Below are 24404 nucleotides of genomic sequence, written 5' to 3' on the forward strand. Positions count from 1 at the left end.
CCCATACACCAAAGGGTGGTGGGTTTGATTCCTGGTCAGGGCACATTCCCAGGTCATAAGTTCCACCCCTAGTCAGGGCACAGGTGGGAGGCAACCAATCAATGTTTCTTCTCTCTCTCTCTCTCTCTCTCTCTCTCTCTCTCTCTCTCTCTCTCTCTCTCTCTCTCTCTCTTTCCCCTTTCCTCTCTCTGGAATAAATAATTTTAAAAATAAATGTTTATTTTAAAGGGTATAGTTTCAATTTAATTTTTTTTAAATATATTTTATTGATTTTTTACAGAGAGGAAGGGAGAGAGACAGAGAGTTAGAAACATCGATGAGAGAGAAACATCGATCAGTGCCTCCCGCACATCTCCCACTGGGGATATGCCCGCAACCCAGGTACATACCCTTGACCGGAACCGAACCCAGGACCCTTCAGTCCACAGGCCGATGCTCTATCCACTGAGCCAAACCGGTTTCGGCTTCAATTTAATTTTTGAGAACATAATTTTTAAAATGAAGGACAGACTCACATGCCAATTTTTCCCCTCTGCAAAATGTTTTTTTTTTAAATATATTTTATTGATTTTTTTACAGAGAGAAAGGGAGAGAGATAGAGAATTGGAAACATCGATGAGAGAGAAACATCGATCAGCTGCCTCCTGCACATCTCCGACTGGGGATGTGCCCGCAACCCAGGTATATGCCCTTGACCGGAATCGAACCCGGGACCTTACAGTCCGCAGGCTGACGCTCTATCCACTGAGCCAAACCGGTTTCGGCAAATGTTTCTTTTTAATTTTTTATTTTTTTATTGATTAAGGTATTACATATGTGTCCTTATCCTCCCATCTTCCCCCACCCCACTCCTGTTCATGCCCTCACCCCCTGGTGTCTCTGTCCATTGGTGAGGCTTATATGCAGGCATGCAAGTCCTTTGGTTGATCTCTCCCCCTTACCCCCACCCCCTCCTACCTTCCCTCTGAGGCTTGAGCATCTGATCGATGCTTCTCTGATTCTGGATCTGTTTTTGTTCATCAGTTTATGTTGTTCATTATAATCCACAAATGAGTGAGATCATGTGATATTTATCTTTCTCTGACTGACTTATTTCACTTAGCATAATGCTCTCCAGCTCCATCCATGCTGTTGCAAATGGTAGGAATTCCTTCCTTTTTACAGCAGCATAGTATCCATTAGGTAGATGTACCACAGTTTTCTAATCCACTCATCTGCTGATGGGCACTTAGGCTGTTTCCAAATCTTAGCTATGGACATAGGGGTGCTATGAACATAGGGGTGCATATATCCTTTCTGATTGGTGTTTCTAGTTTCTTGGGATATATTCCTTGCAAAATGTTTCTTTCCTAAAGGAAGATTAACTCATTTAAACACTAACCGAATGGAAACACTCTAAACAAAAGCTGCTGAAAGCAGAAGCGCATTCACACAGCTCTTGGAGCCTCCTACCCCACCTCTACGACCTTTCCCACGTTAGTAGCCAAGAATAACCAGCTTCAGAGTTGACTAAAGAGCTCAGATATAAGCTAATAGTTTGAGAATTTGAAAAATACTGTTACCTCAGTGTTGTTCAAATAGTGAAGTTAAATACCTAAAATTACAACCAGGAGTTACCAATATTCATTAATAAAAAAAAAGAAGCCGAAACCGGTTTGGCTCAGTGGATAGAGCGTCAGCCTGCGGACTGAAGGGTCCCAGGTTCGATTCCGGTCAAGGGCATGTGCCTGGGTTGCGGGCACATCCCCAGTGGGAGATGTGCAGGAGGCAGCTGATCGATGTTTCTCTCTCATCGATGTTTCTGGCTCTCTATCTCTCTCCCTTCCTCTCTGTAAAAAATCAATAAAATATAAAAAAAAGAAAAAAAAGAAAAGTATAGGGCTCATGAGCATTACAAAAATTAAATCTGATGAAATAAGAATATGAATACATTATATTGATACCATAATTAGTACACAAGTGACTGATAACAGAAAAAGATATTTTGAAGAAATTGCTTCTGAAATTAGTACTTAGCTTTTATAACCAGAAAATCCTATATAGTAAAAGCCTAATATGCAAATAGACCGAAGGGCGGAATGACCAGTAGCTATGTCGCGCACTGACCACCCGGGGGCAGATGCTCAATGCAGGAGCTGCCCCCTGGTGGTCAGAGCACTCCCACAGGGAGAGTGCAGCTCCGCCAGAAGCTGGGCTCATGGCTGGCGAGTGCAGCGGCGGTGGCAAGAGCCTCTCCTGCCTCTGTGGCCGCGCTAAGGAGCAGGGAGCCGAGTGATAAGGAACAGAGAGCAGGCAGGCGGTAAGGAACAAGGGGTCCCGGACATCCCCTGAGGGATCCCGGACAGCAAGAGGGTACAGGCTGGGCTACAGGACTCCCCACCATCCCCACTCCCCGAGCGCACAAATTTTGTGCACCGGACCTTTAGTAATGTATAAAATACTAAGTCTTTAATCAACAAAGTCATGTCTTTGTACAAAGCACAAACAAATCCTGGCACTTACCAGTGGTAGGCGCTTCACTGCAGCCAGGTACTGCAGCAGCCCCTTCGCATGGTAAATTGTAGGATGCAAATCAGGATTTGGACTCTGCCACTGTCTGTTCAAATCCTCTCCACTTAAAGAACAGCGGTGACTACACAAATGCAAACACAGTGATAGACAAACACTGATACCAATAAATTCTTAAATATATTTGATTTAATTTTATGATTCTATTTCACTAAATATTTCAAATTGGTATAGATGATGGGCTCAACAGAATGCATAGGTTAGTCATTAAATAATCATTTATTAAGCATTTGCTGTGTCCAAGATCCTGTGTTACATGCAATTAAGTGTGGTAACCTTTCAGATTCATAGGTCAAAACTTTCAAGCTATAGAAAATACTAATTCTCAATTCTGGGATTTTATTCCATACTCTATAAAAATTAATGGCCATATTTCCCATTCAGACTACATAATAATCATTTTTTATACTAACATTTTATATTCTGATTATATTAGTTATTATTAAAAGTGCTATCTGGGCCCTCCTAAGAAAGGTTAGTTTATGAAAACCATATATACTTAAATACATTTTCATTTAATCATAGTTATTAAGTATTACAGCCACTGAGCAAAAATTTAAGCAAACAATGAGAAGGTGATAAAAGAGAAATATAAACAGGATTTTAGCTGATCAATTAAAATAATAAAATTTTGTTTTAGTTCCATTACCATAACATACCTAAAAATAAATTATCCTTTTTAAAATTTTCCTAAAATATGAGGAAGATTCATGCTACACTTATGAATAAAGTGCCCTCAACTTTGGAGATGCCATGTCAAATTCCATCTTTCCAATGCACTAAAGAGACCTTGTCTAATTGCCACAATAAATGAATTGTACAACAATGAGCTACCTTCACTTAAAAAGTAGTATCTTCTAGCATCTCCAGTCTAAAGAATTCCTTCTGTCAGAGACTGTACTTCCTCATATCAGGAAGAAGTTAGCAGATGGACCCAACATGCCATTATCAGTGCAAAGAGACCCCAGAGATTTTAAATCTTACAACTAAGATCACACCATTGACAAAATTAAAAAAGAAATATAAAAGGATATGTTAAAAAAAATCTTTCTCCTATCCTAACACTGTGATTTTTCTAAAATAATTCAAGCAAGATAGACATTTTATGAAATCATACTGTCATGAATACAGAATTTGTCAAAATCCCATACTACTAATAAACAAAATATATTTTCATTTAAAAATGTATCTTAAATGAATTCCCCACTAAAAATTTGTTCTAGAAAAAAGTCACTAGATTTGCTCTCCAAATTTACCCTGGATAATATTATTTCAACAATTTTATATAGGCTCACCACAATTATCTAAAATATTTCTATAACTATTGCTTAACTTACTTTCCATTGATGACACCATCTGGATTTAGCATAGGGACAATTTTAAAAATATAGCATTCTCGTAAGCTCTGAGCAGTAGGGCTATTACTCATGAGATACTCCAATGTTCCTTTCATTACCCAACTTGCATTTGTTTCTCCAGGATGTACCCGAGCAGATAAGAAAACGTAAGGGCGATTTCCTAAAGGACACATAAAATCTCAAATTAAAATGAACAACGACTAAAAGTTTGTATGATGTTTGACGTTGGAGATTTAGAAATATATCTGCTCATTCATGAATTCTGATATACATTCATAGTAGAATTCAGCATGCACCTACTATAAACAAGCACTGTACGAGACCCTATAGAGGAAAACAGATATAAATCCCATGCAAGCCACATCCTAAAGGAATTCATAATATGAACATAATGCAATAAATACTACATGAGTCACTTATTTACCAATGATTAACCTAACATAAAAAAGTATTTAATACTGGTTTTATAAAGAACAAGGGGAAGTCTTAAATATAAATTTATTTTTCATAAAGCCATTGGGAAAAGAAGGAAAATATAATCTTACCCCTGTCTTACAGTCACTCTGACAAGGACAGGAAAAAAGGTATATCTTCTCAGAAATTTACAAAGAGAAATATTTTCACTATGCATTTAGATATACCCATCTAAAAAATAACACTCAGCTCACCTGGTCATATTTTCATGCATAGCAAGCTCTTTCTCTTTCCTGAAAATATTTTACTTTCTTATCAAAATTAGAACAGTTTTCTTATTTTTTTCTACCCCAGCTATACATCTGAGGCAACTTTAAAAAAATAAATGTAGTTATTTGGTGCTAGAATTAAAACACTTAATAACTTTCTGGTGGTTTTATTTATAAATAAAATTAGCTATAAATTTAATTGATGACATTATCACATAAACTCTTAAAATAATTTGTTGCATTATGGTTATGACTTACAAGGATAAGAACTACAGAATATCAGTATCAAAAGGGACCTTAGAGATCATCTCACAAAGCTCTCCCATTTTCGAGATGAGGAAACTGAGGCCCAGATGTAGACCGAGGCTAGGCAGTAACAAGACCAAGACTTCTGATGCCTATTCCTAGTGTTATTGCCCTTACAGGCATATATAAAGCAAAGGAAAATAAGTAAGGATGACTGGCATTTTGAGTGAAGAAGACAGACTTACTGAATTGACAGATATGTTCATAATAATTAGACTCTGGCATTGCTGTTATAGTCACCAGGGGACAGCTGTTTCCAGACAGGGTTTCACATAACACATCTCTTCGAAAATAGATTTGCTGGGGGTTGTGCGCTGATTCCAATTTTTGAAGATGCATCTTGATAAAAATTTAAAAGTAAAGTATACAATTATTTTAAAACCCCCTATGAAAAATAGAAATAAATGCATCTAGATCTCCATATAGCTAAATGTCAGTCAGATTCCCTATCCTCTCTCTGGAACCCTCAGGGGCCAGATGTCATTCAAACATCAGTACTTGGGAAACTCAAGACAGATACAGTGTATATACCATTAAATGTGCAATACCACAAACAGGGTCAGAGGCAGCCTGTATAAGCAGGTTATTAAATCTGCAGCAAAACATATAAAGAGTCCCTCTAAGTGGAATCAATATTCTAAATAGGCTCACATCAATTTAGGCCAGGCTTTGCTGCCAAATGGGCTATGAAAAAGCTTTTGGTTCTCAAAGCCTTCTGAATTTTGAAATGATAAATTACTGTAGACCTACCTTCAACAGCAATGAAAAACATGCAGAATAAAAATGTCAGACATGCCAGAACCAGTGTGGCTCAGTGAATAGAGCGTCGGCCTGCGGACTCAAGGGTCCCGGGTTCAATTCCGGTCAAGGGCATGTACCTTGGTTGCGGGCACATCCCCAGTGGGGGGCATGCAGGAGGCAGCTGATCGATGTTTCTCTCTCATCGATGTTTCTGGCTCTCTATCCCTCTCCCTTCCTCTCTGTAAAAAATCAATAAAATATTTTTTTTTAAATTATGTCAGACAAAGTTTGTAGCAACTTTTCCTGATTTCAAGATTAATACAGGTTCATTGTGAAAAGGGAGGAAGATACAGAAAGAACAAAGAAAAAAATTTAAACATCCATAATTGCATCATTTAGATTACTACTAACAAATGCCAATGTACATAAACAAAACTATAATTACACATGACTTTTTAAAACCTGCTTTTATTCCTTAGTAATTTATACAAGCACACACATACGCATAATTACGAATACCATATAACATCATTAGTATATGGTCATACCAAATATAAACTGTTCAATCCCTTATTTAAGATACTTAGTTGGTTTCCACACTTTTGCCTATGTTCATTCACGTAATCACTATTCACTGTGTGGTCACTACTTCTGTGCCAAAAACTGTGCCTGGCACCAAGAACATAACAGTGAAGGAATGGACCCTACCTGGGGACAATACAGAGCACTGATAGCTTGTAGTAATAGTAAGGAGAGCCTAGCTGAGTCTGCGCAGTGAGGAAAGGTCTCCTAGAAAAATATTACATTAAACTGGGAGCCAAAGGATGAGTGAAGAGGACAGAGAAGAGAGGTGCAGGCAAAGGAAAAGTGTTTAGGAAGAACAGGAACTACTGGTAATTGAGATAACTAAGTGATGCGTGGATTGCCTTTTAAAAATGTAATAGGTATGTATTTCATTGTGAATTACAAAACTGTCTACACATTAAACCTGCAATTCCCTGGATATTAACTTAGGATGTAGATAAATTTTAAAGAGTGAATTATTTTAAAAACTATTTAATAATAAATATTAAGTAAATAATAGCTCACACAGTCTGTGGAGGTGGCAAAAAATGTGAAAGACAGCAAAGAAATGACTTGGTGAGAATTTTAGACTTTGTGCAAATGGCTAGAGAAATCACGAGGGAGTCTTAGGCAGGGGTGTTACATGATTAGATTTGCCATCAAAGAACTCTCTTGCTATAGTGTGGAAAAAAGACAGACGAAGAGGAAATGGGATAAAAGTAAGTTTTAGGACACCAGTAAGAAAAAGGTTGGCAGAAGTCCAGGTGAGAAACCATGCAAATGCCTGGAAAAGGTCATGGGATAGAAAGCAAGTAGGGGAATTCAATATACACTAAACAGGTAAACATCAGTAAGGAACACTAACATGTAACCCTATAAAGAACAACACGACATATTCTGATGCTGTGTTATTCAGAGGGATACCTGATCACGCCTTCATTGCAATCTTTATTAAAGTAAAGGGAGCCTCATTTAGTGTCCTCAGCCTTGGTACCTCTGCTGCTCCATGGACTGTGTTTTCCTCTCATTTTCCCCTCTCTAATCATGTGGAAGCTTGTTTCTAACCCTAGTGCTCCAATTCCTTTCTGGGTAAATTGATCATATCTTCATGATCCTTGGTCAGTAGAACAGCCATTCTGTTCTGAGAGTAAATCTACCACAATAATTACTTGAATTCACTTGTTTTATTTTGTTTTACAATGCAAATAATCAAAAATCTCAAAAGAACCCACAAAGCAACTCTTGTACCCCAAATTCTAAGCAACCAAGATCTAGGACTCCATATAAAACTATTAGAAGAAATAAATTCCCTATAGAAAACTTTAATTGCATCCACATTTTTCTACTGTTAGATTTTTCTATCAGATCCAATGCTTCTCATTAAACAGGTGGAAATCTCATCCAGTTAAAATCTGAAAATCATGAATCTTAGAGAACTGTAGATTTCTACCCAAATTAGCAAGTAAAAATCATGTCAAACTTCCTTTCTAGTACATAAAAATAAAGACTACATCCCCATTTATACCCTTTAATGTTTTCAACAAATGTTGTATTATTATCTAAAATCTTCAACACTGGATTTTTTTATTTCATTAAAAAAATTAATTAAAGCAATTTTTCTTCTATTATCTGGCACATATACATATTACACAATAATAGTCATAATACAACTTAATGAGTTCTCACCTGTAAAGTTGAGTACGTATATGGATAGTGATAAGCAAAGTAGCAAACATCATCTTTATGTGGGAAATTGACAGTGAATGTAATTGTATAGTAGGATTTTCCCTTTTGCCCACCTGCAGCAACTGAACTTCTTGAGAAGTGATTTCTGCAATAGAAAAGCATAAAACGTTTATTTCCTCCAAACAAAATCCTGATATTTTTCCTTGCTATTATATTAAACAGAACTTCAAGGTTGGGGGGGGCAGAAAAACCATCATTTGTGAAAAGTGCAACTTAAGTATTCTATAAAAATAGACTTGATACTAATAAAACAATTTCTATTAGGCAACATCATTACTGTTCACTTCTGGATTTACTAATTAAATAGAGTTAATACCCTACACATCAATAAAAGTTTTAGAAGCCATTCTTTGATAGGCAAACACATTACTGGTAGACAATGATCATCAATGGCTGCTACAACCATTAGATGAAAGGCTGATGAACACCTTTGCAGTGGGTGGGACGAAAGTAGGTTTACAGTTGTTTGTATATCATAGGAAAATAATACAAGAATAAACTGTGTTTTGCATACTCACAACTGTAAACTTACTTTTGTTTCAGCCCATACATGAATCCACTAGTCATTCTTAAGATTAAAAAAAAGAAATAACCAGAGATAATATGTTTTCCAATTCATTGCACCATCTATAAAGTTTTCTTGCCAAAAATCAAACCTTAAGTTGATCAAGCTTCTAGATCTAACTATTGCTTTATAGGAAATCGGTGAGACTAGAAAAATTCATTTACAGCACAAAAGAGCAATCAGCAGAATCCAAAATGTGGGAAATCCTACATGACAAATTATCTAGATTCAATAAACAAAGGAGAAATAAAAAGAGACAAAAGGGAAGCCTATAAATTAAGACACTTAAGAGACACAGCAACACAAATCAAATGCAATGTGCAGTCCTTGGCAGGTCTGATTGAAACCAACTATAAAATAACATTTATGCGACAAGTGGGGAAGTTTGAACACTGACTGGATATTTTATCACAGTAAGGAATTTTCTTGGGTGTGATGATGGCATTGTGCTGATTAGACTCTCTTAAATACATACATCGAAAAGACAAAGGCCTTTGAAGTATTCGTGGATAAAATATGGTATCGGGTAATGTTTTTAAAAATTCAGTGTAGAGGTGGGGGTGAAAGTATAACTAAAAACTAACCTGTGTTGATACTTGTTGAAACTGAGTGATGAATACATGAGGTCTCATTAGCCTATTATTTGTTTTTATAAATGTAAATTTACTTTTCAGACTTAAAATATCAGTGACATAGGATGAGTTAAAAATGCTTTTTCTATTAACTTAATTTCTAAATTTCCAAATCACCTTGTGCTATTTAAGCCACAAACTGAAGAAAAGCTATGGCCTATAGACACATACACAGACTTTCAAGGAATTTTCAAATTGGTATGGTCTTCATTAACGTAGCCATTACCCCTTCAATAGATTCATATTCTCTCTCTCTCTGTGCCTCTCTCTCTCTCTCTCTCTCTCTCTCTCTCTCTCTCTCTCTCTCTCTCCCCGCCCCCCCCCTCAGGTGAGGATTAACAAAACATAAAAAAACAGAGTATACATTTTGACTCCCCAATATAACAGCCGTCCCTTAGTATCCATGGGGAGCTGGTTCCAGGACCCCCACCGATACCAAAATCAGCAGATGCTCAAGTCCCTTATGTAACATGGCATAGATGAATGAATACAGTTGGCCCTCCAAGTCTGCGGACTCCCAACCACAGATCAAAAACAGTACAGGTATTTATTGGGGGGGGGGGGGGGAATCCACATATAAGTGGATCCGTGCAGCTCAAACCCGTATTACCCAAGGATCAACTATACTTCCACTAACTGTACCCCTAAACTGATCTCAAATTTTAAAGGATTCTGTTAGAAGTTACACTAAAGCATATCACCACAATTCAAAGAATGCAATAATAACTCTACTTTTTATTCTTTAAATTGAAATAGAGTAAGGTTAATATCCCCTTCTGTAAACTGATGGCCTAGTAGTCTTAGAACACTTACTTATAGTAACAAATGTCCGTCCCCACACGAGTCCACCATGGTCTGGCATTTAATGCTTCCTGAACTGAATACATGAGTGGTTGCATACCTTTGACAGAGAGACAGAAAAAGAAAATTCTTTCAAAATTTTTGAGATAAAAATTAATCTTGCCATTGTAGAAAGCAACAAATATTCAGAAAGTTAAAAGGCAACACATTTCCATTATTTTAGTATATATTTTTTAAAAATCTGAGAAATTTCTTTAAAATCTCATAAGTCAATCAATATGCTTTAATTTCCAGTTTAACTAAAATAGATTACAACTTTAATGCGTGAAAAGTCATTAAACCTTTTCTATGTTAGATCAGTTAAAATAAAAAGGAATATATATATATATACACACACACACACACACACACACACACACACACACACATCTTATAATAAGTGAAAGAGTAAAAAAAAAGAAAATAGCTCTATAGCTCTCAGAAGATTATCTACACTGAAGAAAAAGAAAAAATGCCACCAAAATAGCATGGTTATTTTCTTTCCATACAAATGTGATTATAGCAGGGAGGAGGAGAAGGAAGGACTATACAGGATTAAATATATAGTGTATTTTCTTGGGTAGTTTTAGAAATATACTTTCCACATGAACTTTAAAATCACCTTATCCTATTTCATAAAAGAAGGTACTGGGTTTCTAACTGGAGTTAATGAAATGCATGTTAATTTTACAAATGATGATCGTTTTTGAGATGCAATTTGACTTTCCTTAAATCCTAACTTAAAGATATAATCATTTTCTTAATTTTCTTGCTACAGACCATTTTGCTAAACTTATCCGGGTATCTTTTTAGTCTTTAGTTGGCTCTTGGGTTTTCTAAGTATGTAAACCATACCATTTGTAATTTAAAATATTTTATCTCTTTTAGTACTTACATCATTTACTCTTTCTACTTTTATTTTCTATTTACAGAAATGAAACCTCCAAAATGATTCTGAATATAGTGGTAAGCAGAACTGTCTTGTTCATAATTTTAATCCAGCTGTTTTGCCATTCAATACAATATTTGTCAATTTTTTTTTATAAATCAACTCTATCACATTTAAATAACAAAAGTGCTAACACTGAATAATTCTGATGTGCCAGACCTTGCTCTAAACATATTTACATAACTTAAGTCACTAAATCCTCACAACAACCCTCTGTGGTAGGTGCTATGATCATTTCCATAGCTGAAGTCGTTTCTTCCATAATTCTTATTACACTTAAGGGTTTTAATTATTTTATCAAATGCCTTTTTAGCACCCACTAACAGAATCACATGGCTTTTCTCCTTTAATTTGTTGATGCAATAAATTATGCTGAAAGGTTTCCTAATGTGAACTCTTTGTATTCCAAGGAGATACTATTCTTTTACAGCATATGATTAGATTAGCTGAAATCTCATTTAGGACTTTTTCGTCTAAAAATGGTCTTTTGATTTTAATTAGCTTTACAAAGTATTGGTATAAGATTACACTAGCTTTGGAAAAATATATTAATGATAATTTATTGGAATAAAAGTAAAATCTATTTTTTAAAAGGTAAGTATCTCAGCTGCAATAGCATCTCAATATAGCACCTAATACATTTCTTATTTCCTCAAGAACAGTTATAGAGTGTTCATAATCATTACTTTTTATTAATCAATTCCAGTGCTTCTATATTTTGTTTTATTTCTAGTTTTAAAAATAGTATTTCTAAAATAGTATTTTAAATAGTATTTCTAATTTTAAAAATTTTCTTCTTCTTTTGGTTTATCTTCTTGTTTTTCTAATATCTTAAGTTGGGTGCTTAGTTTACTTATTTTTAGCCTTTTTTTTATTGTAAACTAGAGGCCTGGTACATGAATTCGTGCACAGGTGGGGTCCCTCAGCCTGGTCGGCAATCAGGGCTGATGGGGGCCATCTCACCCAGTCCCGATCGGGGCGATTGGGGCCAGCTGGCAGGGGCAGGGATTGTGGGAGCTTGGCTGGCCACAGAAGGTTGGCTGTGGGAGCGCACTGACCACCAGGGGGCAGCTCCTGCACTGAGCATCTGCCCCCTGGTAGTCAGTACGCATCATAGCTACTGGCCTGTCATCGGTCGTAATGGTCGCTTCAGCTTTTATATAGACTAGAGGCCCTCGCAGCCCCGGCCAGCCCTCGCAGCCCCTCACAGCCCCGGCCGGCCCTCGCAACCCTGGCTTCGTCCATAAGGTCATCCGGACAGTCATTCTGCTGTTCAGTCTAATTAGCATATTAGCTCTTTACTATATAGGATAATGCCAGTTATTAAAGGCTTTCAATTTTCCTCTGAATACCAGTTAGCTATGCCCATAAGTCTATAATGTGTAGCACTTTCTAGATCCAATTAAACCTTCTGCCACAGTGGAAATGTCCTCTATCAACACTGTCCAATCTGGCAGCCAATCACCAGGCCTGGCTATTATGCACAGAAAGTGAACTTAGAGACACTAAAGAACTGAATTTTAAATTTCTAATTAATTTAAATATTTAGTCACATATGGCAAGTCACTACTATAATGACCAGTACAATTCTAGATAATTTCTAGTATCAGTTTTAAATTTTCTCTCTGGGTTTTTGTTTTTAGAAGACTATTACATATTTCCAAGTACTCATTTTTGTTCGACTTTTTGTTGATTTCTACTATTTTTCATCACAGCAAGGAAATCTAAAATCTCTGGTAACTAGAGTTAATGTTGCTATACGGCTCACTTGAAAGTTGCCAGGAGAACAGATCTGAAAAGTTCTCATCACAAGAAAAAAATTGTAACTGTGTCATAATGGGTATTAGCTAGATTTATTGTGATCATTTTGCAAGTACACAAATATCTAATTATCATGTTGAATATCTAACACTAATATGTCAATACGTTACAACTTATATGTCAATTATATCTCAATTTATAAAAGAATTGTGGTTATTAAAGCATCTTCAAGGACTTAAACTGGTTAATACACATCTATTCAGTGTTTTTGGCCCTGAATTTTTCTTTGTCTAATATTAACATTACCACTTTTGTTTCATTTTATTTGCATTTGCCTACTTTATCTCTGCCCAATCATTTTCAACTTTTCTGTCATTTAAATAACACACACACACACACACACACACACACACAGATTCTCTTGCTCTCTTCCCACCACCCCTCCCCCAATTGTGTAATTCTCAATACATGATTTTTGAGGACATCTTAGCTCATTCATTAGTAATGACAGATATACATTTCATTTCATTCCTTCCATCTTATTTTCTTTCTACTATTGATTAAATATTTCTTCTCCTTCTTTACCTTTTTGTTTTACAGGTTTGGTTGCATTTCTCCACATTTCCTTTTCATTTGAAAAGTTTTCTATTGTGCTTTCCATCATAATACTTATGATTACTATTTCTCTGATACTATATAAAAATAACTAAGCAATCCCACCAAGAAAAATGAACTTTCACTTCTTCCATGTCACTCTCTTAGAATGATTTTACTTAACAGATTTTATAAATTCCAAATCTTCTATCTTGAGACCATTTTCCTTGTTTATTCTTCCCAGAGATAGTTGAGGGGTAGCATATTTTCTGATTTCTACATACACAAAGATGTAGTTTGTTGGAAGTGACAAAAAATTACAGATTTTGCAAAAGACATCTATTTGGCTGTCTTCTCACTTCCAGCGCCACAGATGAGAAGTCCAATACTAATCTAATTTTTTCACATGCAGAACAACAAGGTCATTATGAGCACGCGATCTGCAACCAGACTATCTGGGTCTGAACTCCAACTTCATCACATCAGGTGTGTGGTCCTGGGCAGATTACTGAACCACTTAACACCCGTGTCCCCTCTGTAAAATGAGTGCGACAGCGCTAGAATATTTGTTCTGTGGATTAAGAGCATCACATCTGTTAGCACTTAAAGAAGGTCTGGTACATGATGAATATTCAATAAATATTAGCTGCTGTTATTATCGTTAATTAACCAGTTGTTTTAAAGTGGATGTATGATAAGATTTTTTTTTTACTTGAAACTCATGTATTTCACTGGTACATAAAAGATTCCTATCTTTCTTATTTCTACCTAGGATTCAGTGAGCCATTTCAAATGGAAACAGTAACCTCCTCCAGACACACAAAATTCATAATGGTTATTTATAGCAAGGTGGAACAAGATTCAGGCTGAGGTCAAAGGGCACATTAGATTTATCTGAAATATTCTAGTTTTATAAAAGACAATGTATTCTTACATTACTTTTAAAATGATAAGTTCATTCTGGGCAGTGAAGGGAGCTACATTTGGAAATTCTGACTATGATAAAAACCCTATGAACCAAACAGGGTGCCCCAATAATAATCAATCAAATGAGGTAACTCAGGCTGAATAAACCATAATCTACTCAATGTGATATAGAAAAGCTATCACTGAATAATTAATGTAGTCATTAGCCAAAGAATAAAACCTTGATGTGCATAAAACAAATACACTAAGAACTTCCCATCTCGTCATATGAATATACACCAGCGGTTCTCAACCTGTGGGTCGCGACCCCTTTGGCGGTCGAACGACCCTTTCACAGGGGTCGCCTAAGACCATCCTGCATATCAGATATTTACATTACGATTCATAACAGTAGCAACATTACAGTTATGAAGTAGCAACGAAAATAATCATATGGTTGGGTCACAACATGAGGAACTGTACTTAAAGGGCCAGAAGGTTGAGAACCACTGATCTATCCATTGCCTCATTCGTTTAACAAATATTTACTGAACATGAATTAAATGCCATGGTATAAATACAGTGGTCAGCAACAGAGACACTTTCCCTGACCTTATGAAATTTACAAGCAAGTGGTAAGGGTAGGCAGAGAAGGTATTAATCATTCATACACAATAACAACATAAAGATGTAAAGAGCACCCTGAAAGGAAAAGATTACAAGGAACATTTATCAAGGGGACTAATCCAGTCTGGAGAGTCAGGGAAGGCTTCCTTAGTCCAGAGATGGCTTAGCTCAACTTCACAGTATGAAATTAATTAATGTGGGCAATTTAGAATCCTACATACTAGACTCCAAAATTCTATTTTGTTGCCTGGTTCTACAATGTTCAATTTATATATGAAGGTTGTTAAAAATCCTATTTATATGGGAGACAGTAGAGGGTGAGGGGAATGGGAGAGGAAGACAGCGTGCAAGAGTGCCAGAGAGGAAGCTGTGATGAAAGCTCCAAGTTTTACTAAAATGCAAGACTGCCATCTAGTGGTAACTTGAGCAAACCCCTTTCAATTATTGAGGGTGAGGTTAAGGGGTCATGGATTACAACAGATACAGACAGCACTATTATACAGTGTCATAAATTCTCAAGTGTAAGTTCACAAATAAGATCATTCATTTGTTAAAAAAAAAAAAAAAAAAAAAAAAAAAGAAAAGAAAGAAAGAAACCTAAGTATTTAGTAGAATTTCCTTAAATATCCCCATAAAAGGACAACTTGGGGAAACAAAAGCAGCAGTAATTCAGCCTCTTTTGGGGGGAACTGCCAAAGAACAAGACCTCTTTAGGCCACCTTTGCTAAAATCCAACATTAGGTACTCCACCAACCAGTATGTCCCAATCAAGAAAAGAAAAAATATTCAAACAATAAGCTCCTTTTCTAATTACTATTATTTCCTGATTTCAATCACATAGGGCAGTTAAATAAATCCTTCCAGCTGAAGAAGTTCTACTGCAAATATTTTTAGTCACCAGTATCCTCTCTTAAAGTGACTTCAAAATCAATCTGACAATAACAACATTAACTACATAGCTAGTTATAAATTCTTAAAATGCTGAATTCTTAATTTACTAAAATATTGGTCCCTTCCTTCTTCTAACTTGCCGGGAGCCGGTCCATCCTTGCTGTTTCAAGGGATCTGGCATATATGGCATACGGTTCTTAATATGTTTGCTCACCTTCTTGGCGCTGTGTTTTAACCAAGGTCACCTCTCCGAGAAAGGTTGAATCCCCAGGTAGGGATTTTCCCCTGAAGTTAGGGAGGGAATAAAACCACTCAACTAAGTGCCAGGTGGGTAATTAATCACTTTAACTATGAACAATCATGCTTAAGCTACATAATCTTTACTCCCTGGAATGGAGATAAGAAACGCCCTAACCTTTGGAATAGAGATTGATAGGATTGAATCAACTGGTATAAATGCAGATGTAACAAGACAGCAAGACACAGAACTTAGAGGTCAGAACTAAGAAGACAGAACCTACACAGAACCTACAGACAGAAGAACTTCGCTGGAGAGAACATGGCAAAAGATCCTGGACTGAACCTGACTACAGAAATATGGCAAGAGAACCTGACTAGAACCTGGTGACCGAACCTGGCTGGAGATCTCAGACAGAACCTGGCTGGAGAACCTAGCGAAGGAACATGGCTACAGAACCTCGCTGGAGATCCGAAGCAGAACCTCTCTGGAGATCCAGACCAGAACTTGGCTGGAGATCCGGGCTAGAGATCCTGGCTAGGCTGCTGATCAACTGAACACTGTCTCCGTGTCCTTCCTTCTTCGCCGACTCCGTCTATGCCTTTGGGAACCCCTGGACCTGCTGGGGTTGGACCCCGGCACTAACGCAATTCATGTTATAACAAACCAAAATCTGCTCTATGTTCTATTAACTTAAATCTTATGATAGAGTTCCATAAAAAAAAATACATTACATCTACCTAACAGCTGCTTCAATAGCTTATACCAACTTCATAGTTAAATATTTACAAATATGTGGAAAGAAAAAGGAAAATCAAGAGACAACTCCTTGTTAGAATCTGGGAGGAACCTATACTAAATTTAAGGCAGATGGAGCAAGACTAAGAAAAATCCAAATATGCCTCATGATCTATTTTTTATATACATATTTTAGATTTCCACAACTCAAAGAAGTGTTGCACTACACCTTGAAGTCTCTTCAAAAATAATAAAGATATAATAAAGAAGTACAAGAAATAAAAAGCATAAAAAACCCTAACATACCAATTATAAAGAAAAATTTTAACAGGCTAAAAATCACATATTAAAAGGGTAAAACAACAAAATGCAAACTCTATTTACAAGAATTAAGATGCAAAGATATCAACCAAATTCAAAAGAATATTAAAATAGAATTCGGGGCAAAAGATACTTAATGGGATAAATATGACTACTCTATACTGTTAAAAGGAAATATAAAAATGTGAAAAATTTCTATGTAGCAAATAATTCTGCCAGGGTTGGGGCTCGATCCCCAACAGGAGGCAACTGATAGATATTTCCCTCTCATATCAATGCTTCTCTCTCTTTGTTTTCCTCTCTAAAAAAAAAAAAAAAAAATTCAATAAAATAAAATATATTTATATATTTTTACAAATAAGCTTTAATACTATAATCCTAACTCTATAAAAGAGTAAAATTGAAATTTAAAATTATGTGACTGTGAATAAATTTAGGGATAGATACAACATGCTAAACAGTACATTTTCTCTTCTCTTTCCTTCCTAAGAGAGTCTTTTAAACTGTTTTTAATTTACCAAGTTCCTATATGAAAGACCCACTGTTTAATAATCAGGGGGAAAAAACACATTTACAGCAGGCAGATAGATTTTAAAAATTCCACTCCTGTGAATTAGTAACTAAAAATTATATACACAAAGATTTAGTATAATGTTTATCTCAGCATTATTTAAAATAGAAGATACTATAATTAGAAACAACATAAATGTCCAATAAAGCAAGGTTTAAGGAGACAAATGTACTACTCTTTGTAATATTTTAAGCAATAAAATAAATAAAAATAAAATGAAAAAGAAAGGTTTAGATAAATAAGTTACAGTTTCAGACACATTCAATGACCAGAAAAATGTTGACAATATGTTTGGTTAAAATACAGATTATGAAACTTGCATAGGTTATCAGCCCCATTTTTTTAAATAAATATATAACTATGTATACATAGACATCACATATTGCATTGTTAAAATGCCTAGTAGGAAACAACAAATGTAAAGATGATTGTCTCTGGATGATGCACTGTTGATGGTTTTTATTTTCTTAACACCAATTTGTTTTCTAAATTCTCCACAAAATGAGTTTGGAAAGTGTGATATACACAAAAGAATATCCAGCCCTGGACGGGTGGGAGGCTCAGTTGGTTGAGCGTCATTCTGTACACCAAAAAGTTGCAAGTTCAAATTCCCAGTTAGGTCACATACCTAGGTTGCAGTTTGATCCCTGATCAGGGCATGTACGGGAGGCAACGGATGGATATTTCTCTAATATCGATGTGATGTTTCTGTTTCTCTCTCTCTCTCTTTCTGTCTCTCTGTCTCTCTCTCGGCCTCTCTCTCTCTCTCTCCCTCCCTCTCTCTCTTCCTCTCTCTAAAATCAATGAAAACATATCCTCAGGTGAGGATTAAAAAAAATAATAATATATAATAGGCAAGGGGTAAGGAAGAAGGAAAAACTAAAAATAAAGAAGTCATCTATCTCACTGCTTTGTTTTAGTTGCAGAATTATATTCATTTTAAATTTAAAATGGCACTAGAGAAAGAGATTATTTTATTAATCATATAGATGTATGGAGTTTTTACAAACAGAAAAACATTCCAAATGTATGTTTCTAATTTAAAAAATTAAAGAATAAAGTTTAAAGTAGTAAGAGTATTATTTTATAAAAGTGTATAAATATAGTTAGTAGAAATACCATTTACCTTACTTAGCACTACAGTTTGAAAATTATACTGATTATCATTTCAGCAATAAATATGCCTTTGTTTTATTCTTAAAGAGCACTCAAAATGCAATTACATTTATTTATTTTTTTCTCCTCTAAAATATTATGTTAGCATTATACTTACAAGTTAAATTGGAAAAACACAAGATTCTTTACTTGTTTTCGGTATTTTTAATAAGTCCATTAAGGTCATTTTTAAAGTTATACAAACACTTAAGGTCAACAAACAAACATTTCTGCAAATTAGGGCATTCAATAATTAGTATTTATACCTAAAAATCAAAAATTAAGAATGTGAAATAAATTACCAAGAATATCCATACTACTATTCATGCAAATCAATATAATCACTGAGATAATCCTTAAAATTAGATTACTTAAAATTTTTAAATACTATAACGAAACCAGATAGTATGCCACCTAATCTTCTTATACTTAGTACATTAAATTAGTGACTCTGACTAAAGCTTTCATGCCATATATGTAAAGTGATTAGAGTACACAATTTCCTGTTTTCCACATAAATAATGACAATTGGGAACAACCTCTTCAACTCTTGAAAGGTTCAATTTTCAGCAACGCCCCCCTTAAAGAGCATCTTCATATTCATGCTTTTAAAAAGTTAAAACATTTATTTGAAATAGATAACATGGCCTCTCATTCCTTAGTTGTTAAAAGCTTTTCATCCTTACAACAAATGACTTGAGACCTCAGATTTTGAAACTTGTCAGACAAAATATATCTGTAAAGAATTATTTTCTTTTACCCCAAAATTATCAGGCTAAATACTTGAAAATTGATGGTTTCCATTTTAAATGACTGATCTTAAGTTTTACAATTATATTATCTTCCACTGATATATTTGACTATAAAGACTGATGCCTGACAAAGAACTCTTAATTTTTAAAAAAATATTTTTATTGATTTCAGAATGGGAATGAGAGGGAGAGAGAAATAGAAAAATCAATGATGAGAGAGAATCACTGATCGGCTGCCTTCTGCAATCCCCTGCTGGGGATCGAGCCTGCAACCAGGCATATGCCCTTGACCGGAATCAAACCCAGGAACCTTCAGTTCGCAGGCCGACACACACTGAGCCAGCCCGGCTAGGGCTATATTTTTTAAAGTACTGAATACATAGCCTTAACTGAGGCTATGAATTTAATATTTTTGCTGGTACAACACCAGTTTTGTTTTTGTTTTTAATTGCCTCATGAGGAAACAGTAGAAAAAGCCAATGAAACAAAAAGCTGGTTCTTTGAAAATGTCAATAAAATTGACAAGCCTCGAGCAGGACTGACAAAGAAAAACAGAGAAGAGACAAATTACTATTATCAAGAATGAAACAGGGGATATCATTGGAGACCCTGCAAACATCAAAAGGACAGCAAGGGAGCACTCTGAACAACTTACACACATTTGACAATTTAGAAGAAATGGGTCAATTCCTAAAAATACAAACTACCTCAACTCACTCAAAATAAAACAGATAATTTATATGAAAGAAACTGAATTTCTAAGTTAAGAGACTACCAAAAGAGAAATCTTCTGGCCCAAATAATTTCATTGGAGAATTCCACCAAATGTTTACGAAATCAACACTAAATCTACACAAGCTCTTCCAGAAAATACGAGGAGGGAACATTTCCCAACTCCTTTTATAAGCTCAGTGCCGCCAGGACATACCAAAGCCAGCTACAGTACAAAACAAAAAGAAAATTATTGCTCAATATCCCTCCTAAAGAGAAATGTAAAAATTCTTAACAAAATATTAGCAATTATACACAGTGACCAAAAGGGGTTTATTACATGGATAAAAAAAGGCTGACTCAATACTCTAAAACCAATGTGAGATGCCATATTAATAGGCTAAAGAAGAAAAATCACATGATCATATCAACTAATGCAGAAAAACACATGACAAAATTCAACACCCATTTACAATAAAAAGTCTCAGAAAACTAGTAATAGAAACTTCCTCAAGTAGATTTAAAAAATGTACAGAAAACTACAACTAACATCATACTGAATGGTGAACTCTGAAGGAGTAGCGCAGGCTTTGTGGTGAAGGAAGTGCCCTGTATCTTGATTGTGGGGACAGTTACAGTAATCTACAAATGTGATAAAACAGCACAGAATTATGCACCCATGATTTACCAATGTCAGATTCCTGGCTTTGATATTGGCTACAGTTATGTATGATGTAATCGCTGGAGGAATCTTAGTGAAGAGAACTTGGAACCTTTCCACAACTTCTATAATTTTTAACTTTCTATGAATCTATTCAAAATAAAAAGATTGCTTTCTACAATTCTCTTCTAGATGAACTGACATGAGTAACCTGAGCAGCATACATGATACATTTATAGTGGCATTTAATTTGGATGAAATCAACCATACTCATTACATTTTAATGAGTATCCACACAACGATAACTCTCGTTACTAACAATGCAAAGCTTAGTCTATGTCAAATTTTGCATAATAAACATCTACATTATGAGAACCAGAGAAAACAAAAGAACACAAACTTTCTTTTTTAAGTAAGCAATTTTTTAATTATCTATCCCTCGGATATGATGCCTGTGTGCCCTCTAAGTTGGAGGGAAAAAACAGTCTTACCATAATTAAACTGACTGTTGGACTTTTCACAGTTAATGATGTTAAACCTGTAAGCAACACCTGGCCGCATTCCACTGACTTCAAAGTAAAACCACTGATGATAATGATTACTATTTATATCCGAGTTCAGAATAAGATCATATTCATTTCTGAAAATAGAAAATGAAGAAATCTGATGAAAATGAGAAAAGTATCTGTGCACATACAAAATGAGAAAACTTTAAATGACTTACTTTCTAATTTGAATTACTTTGCGCAGATTCCCAGATTCAAATTTGGAGTTAAACTTCAAAATATCTCCTTCTTCTGGAATGATGTAACTAAATAAAAATTTTAAAGTAAGTATAATAAAATACATTGCCCTTAAGCAGGTAAGCAATAATAAACATAAAAACACACTACAGATTAAAAATACACCCATTATCACCTCACTTTCCTCATTATTTTGAAACCAAAAAACATAACCAACACAAGCAAAATACAAACTCTGGCTAATACTTATAGACAAAAACATTATAATTACAAGTAGAGATTTGTTCCTACATTGATAGCAAATGTTAATAAAAATAAGGATTTGTGCCTCAGTGAATAAGTGCCATTTCTAAATATGTACTAATAATCATATTAAAAAGGCCAGATGTACTTTTTAAAATACATAAGACCTGTTCTGAGTACTAATAATTCTAACTAAGCAGTTCTGAAGTAAAATATTGTTTTAAATTGAGATAACTACATTACCTACTATCTTCTAAAACCCAGAAAGATGAAAGTATTATCCTCATTTTACATACTCATTACTTTAGTAAATACTTACTGAGCACCTACAAGGTACCGGATACTCTTTTTGTTACTTGTCTATTTCCCTAAATGAATACAAATTCTTGCTCTTCTGGAGCCTACATTTAATAGGAGAAAACTCCAAAAAGCTCAAAGATTTTGTTCAAAATCATTTCAGTTAAAAATATTTAACTGAAGCCACACTCAGGATTCTTGTTCTTACCACTTCTGCCTGGTCTGTCTGACACAGAATTACAAATGTTGAAATAACTAAGAGAGATAAATAAGGAGATCTGTTTTTCATTTTTAAGAATATTATTTCAACTTCAGTCATTATCCTTTAATAAAAGTCTTTGAAAAGTGCTTTATTTCCTCCAAATAAGACCAGGAAAATGTGAAATTTTCCAAAAATATTAGAATGTTAAAAGGGAGGGGAAAAATCCACTGAGGGCTAATTAAATTTCTCATTTGAGGATGCAAATGACTAACTAATAGTCACATTTGTAATTTGTAATTTTCACTTATTTACTTTTATATAAACCCTAAAATGTTTGATATTAGTGATAATCCTAAACTGTAAATGACACTACCACATCAAGCATCACAAACAGTCAGGCAAGTAATTTCAAGGACTGAAGCAGATTATAAACAGTAAGAGACAAAAGAGCATAGCAGGGACTGTGGGGAATTAGCAAACTTGTATTCCTTCTGAAGGGGATGGTAACTTATTGTCCTGAGGATATGAAAGCTAAATATTACAGGACAAAATTAAAGAATTTCATATGACATCTCCACTCTCTTAAGTGGAAGTAATTTTAATTTTTTAAAAACAGCATCAATTTGTGACCTTTACCTTATTAAACCCATTAAAAGTCCACCTAAGAACAAACAAAAGCTTATGATATATTCAAGTAGATAAACATGATTTTATTACTACATTATCATTATATCCCTGCTAAAAGCTGAAAGTGTAGTGACAGTACACTAGGTGGAAGTTCAAAGATAATCTTTATCTTTTAAAAATAACACTGAAGTTTTACAGTAAAAATGAAACTACTAAAAGTAAAACAAAGCCAAACAAAAAAATCAGACTTACTTTGGGTTATCTAAGTCATATACCACTCGATCTATTATATCACTCTGATGTATTAGCCTCTCAATATCTTGGGCAATTTTTGTCCTGAAATCATAAAAGAGACGTTTGACCAAAATTCACTGATATATGCAAAGGCACAACTTTCTCCAAATTAAGCTTTGGATAAAAATAAAATATAAAACGATAAAAATTTCTTAAAGATGACCATTCCTATATATATATAGTGTACTAAAAAATTATCCCTATATAACAAGACAAAAGTCAGTATTTTTAAAGTCTGAGTTTAAGAAAATAACCATGTAGAATATAGTTACAAGCCCAATAGTTTTTTAAAATCTTGAATGCCTATTATGCCTTGTTTCAGTGTGGACCCACTCTCTAGCCCTTAGGCAAATAATTTTGTATACATAATAGTAGCATTGGGAGAAACTAAGATGGCGGCATAGATAAACACCGGGAAATTGTCGCCTCACACAACAATTGAAGAATGCCGCAAGGGTCAGAGCAAACATCGTCCAGAACAACAGGAAGGCTGGCTGAGTGTAATTTCTACAACTAGAAGAAAACAGGGGCACGCTGAGAGCCAGAGGAGCTGCAGAGGTGAAGTGCAGAGGTACGGCGGCGGCTCGCCCGCGCGCAGAAAGGGGGTGGCGCCTGAGGACGCGGCTGTCTTTTTGAATCACAAGCTCCCGACTGCTCTGAACTCCGGTTCCAGCGGGTCTCTGGGGACCCAGGGCTCATACGGGGAGAGGCTGGTCTGCCAGGCGGCAGCGGGCGAACTTGAGGGCGGCTTTCCCTCAGAGGTGCTTGCAGCCGTTACCGGGACACTGAGACGCGTGGCTCCGGGCGCGGAGAATCACCATAGCTGCTTTCACCACCCTTTGACTCCCTGAGACCCCGCCCCACCCAGGCTGCGGCAGAGGCTTTTGCATGTGAATGTACCTAACTACAGCCCAACCAGGCAGACCCGGAACTTCCAGGAGAAGGCCCAAGGCCCCGCAGCGGCTTGCATTGCTTCACAGCTGAGCCTCTTCGTGGCTCCTGCTGTGTGGCCTCAGGCAGGGGCTGAATTAGCACCTCCTTAGATCCAGGAGCCACTCTACCCAGTGGTCAGAGGGGGACCATTCTCCCACTCCAGACACAGCTGATTCCCACAGCCAAT

At 35.6% G+C, this 24404-nt stretch overlaps 1 protein-coding gene across 15 annotated transcripts in view; it reads right to left on the reverse strand.

Annotated features, from left to right (window-relative positions):
• The window catches only part of AGTPBP1 (ATP/GTP binding carboxypeptidase 1), a 107672-nt gene that overhangs the window by 22225 nt on the left and 61043 nt on the right, over window positions 1-24404 (reverse strand). For all 15 annotated transcript variants that reach the window (XM_059657076.1, XM_059657070.1, XM_059657081.1 and 12 more), the window contains 8 exons: window positions 23243-23326; window positions 21603-21689; window positions 21370-21518; window positions 9977-10064; window positions 7907-8051; window positions 5101-5254; window positions 3906-4086; window positions 2503-2632 (listed from right to left, as the gene is read on the reverse strand). In XM_059657076.1, coding sequence (XP_059513059.1) covers window positions 2503-2632; window positions 3906-4086; window positions 5101-5254; window positions 7907-8051; window positions 9977-10064; window positions 21370-21518; window positions 21603-21689; window positions 23243-23326 — 1018 coding nt within the window. The remainder of the gene's footprint in view (window positions 1-2502; window positions 2633-3905; window positions 4087-5100; window positions 5255-7906; window positions 8052-9976; window positions 10065-21369; window positions 21519-21602; window positions 21690-23242; window positions 23327-24404) is intronic.

Source organism: Myotis daubentonii, chromosome 11 (assembly GCF_963259705.1).
Source record: "Myotis daubentonii chromosome 11, mMyoDau2.1, whole genome shotgun sequence".
Taxonomy (NCBI): domain Eukaryota; kingdom Metazoa; phylum Chordata; class Mammalia; order Chiroptera; family Vespertilionidae; genus Myotis; species Myotis daubentonii.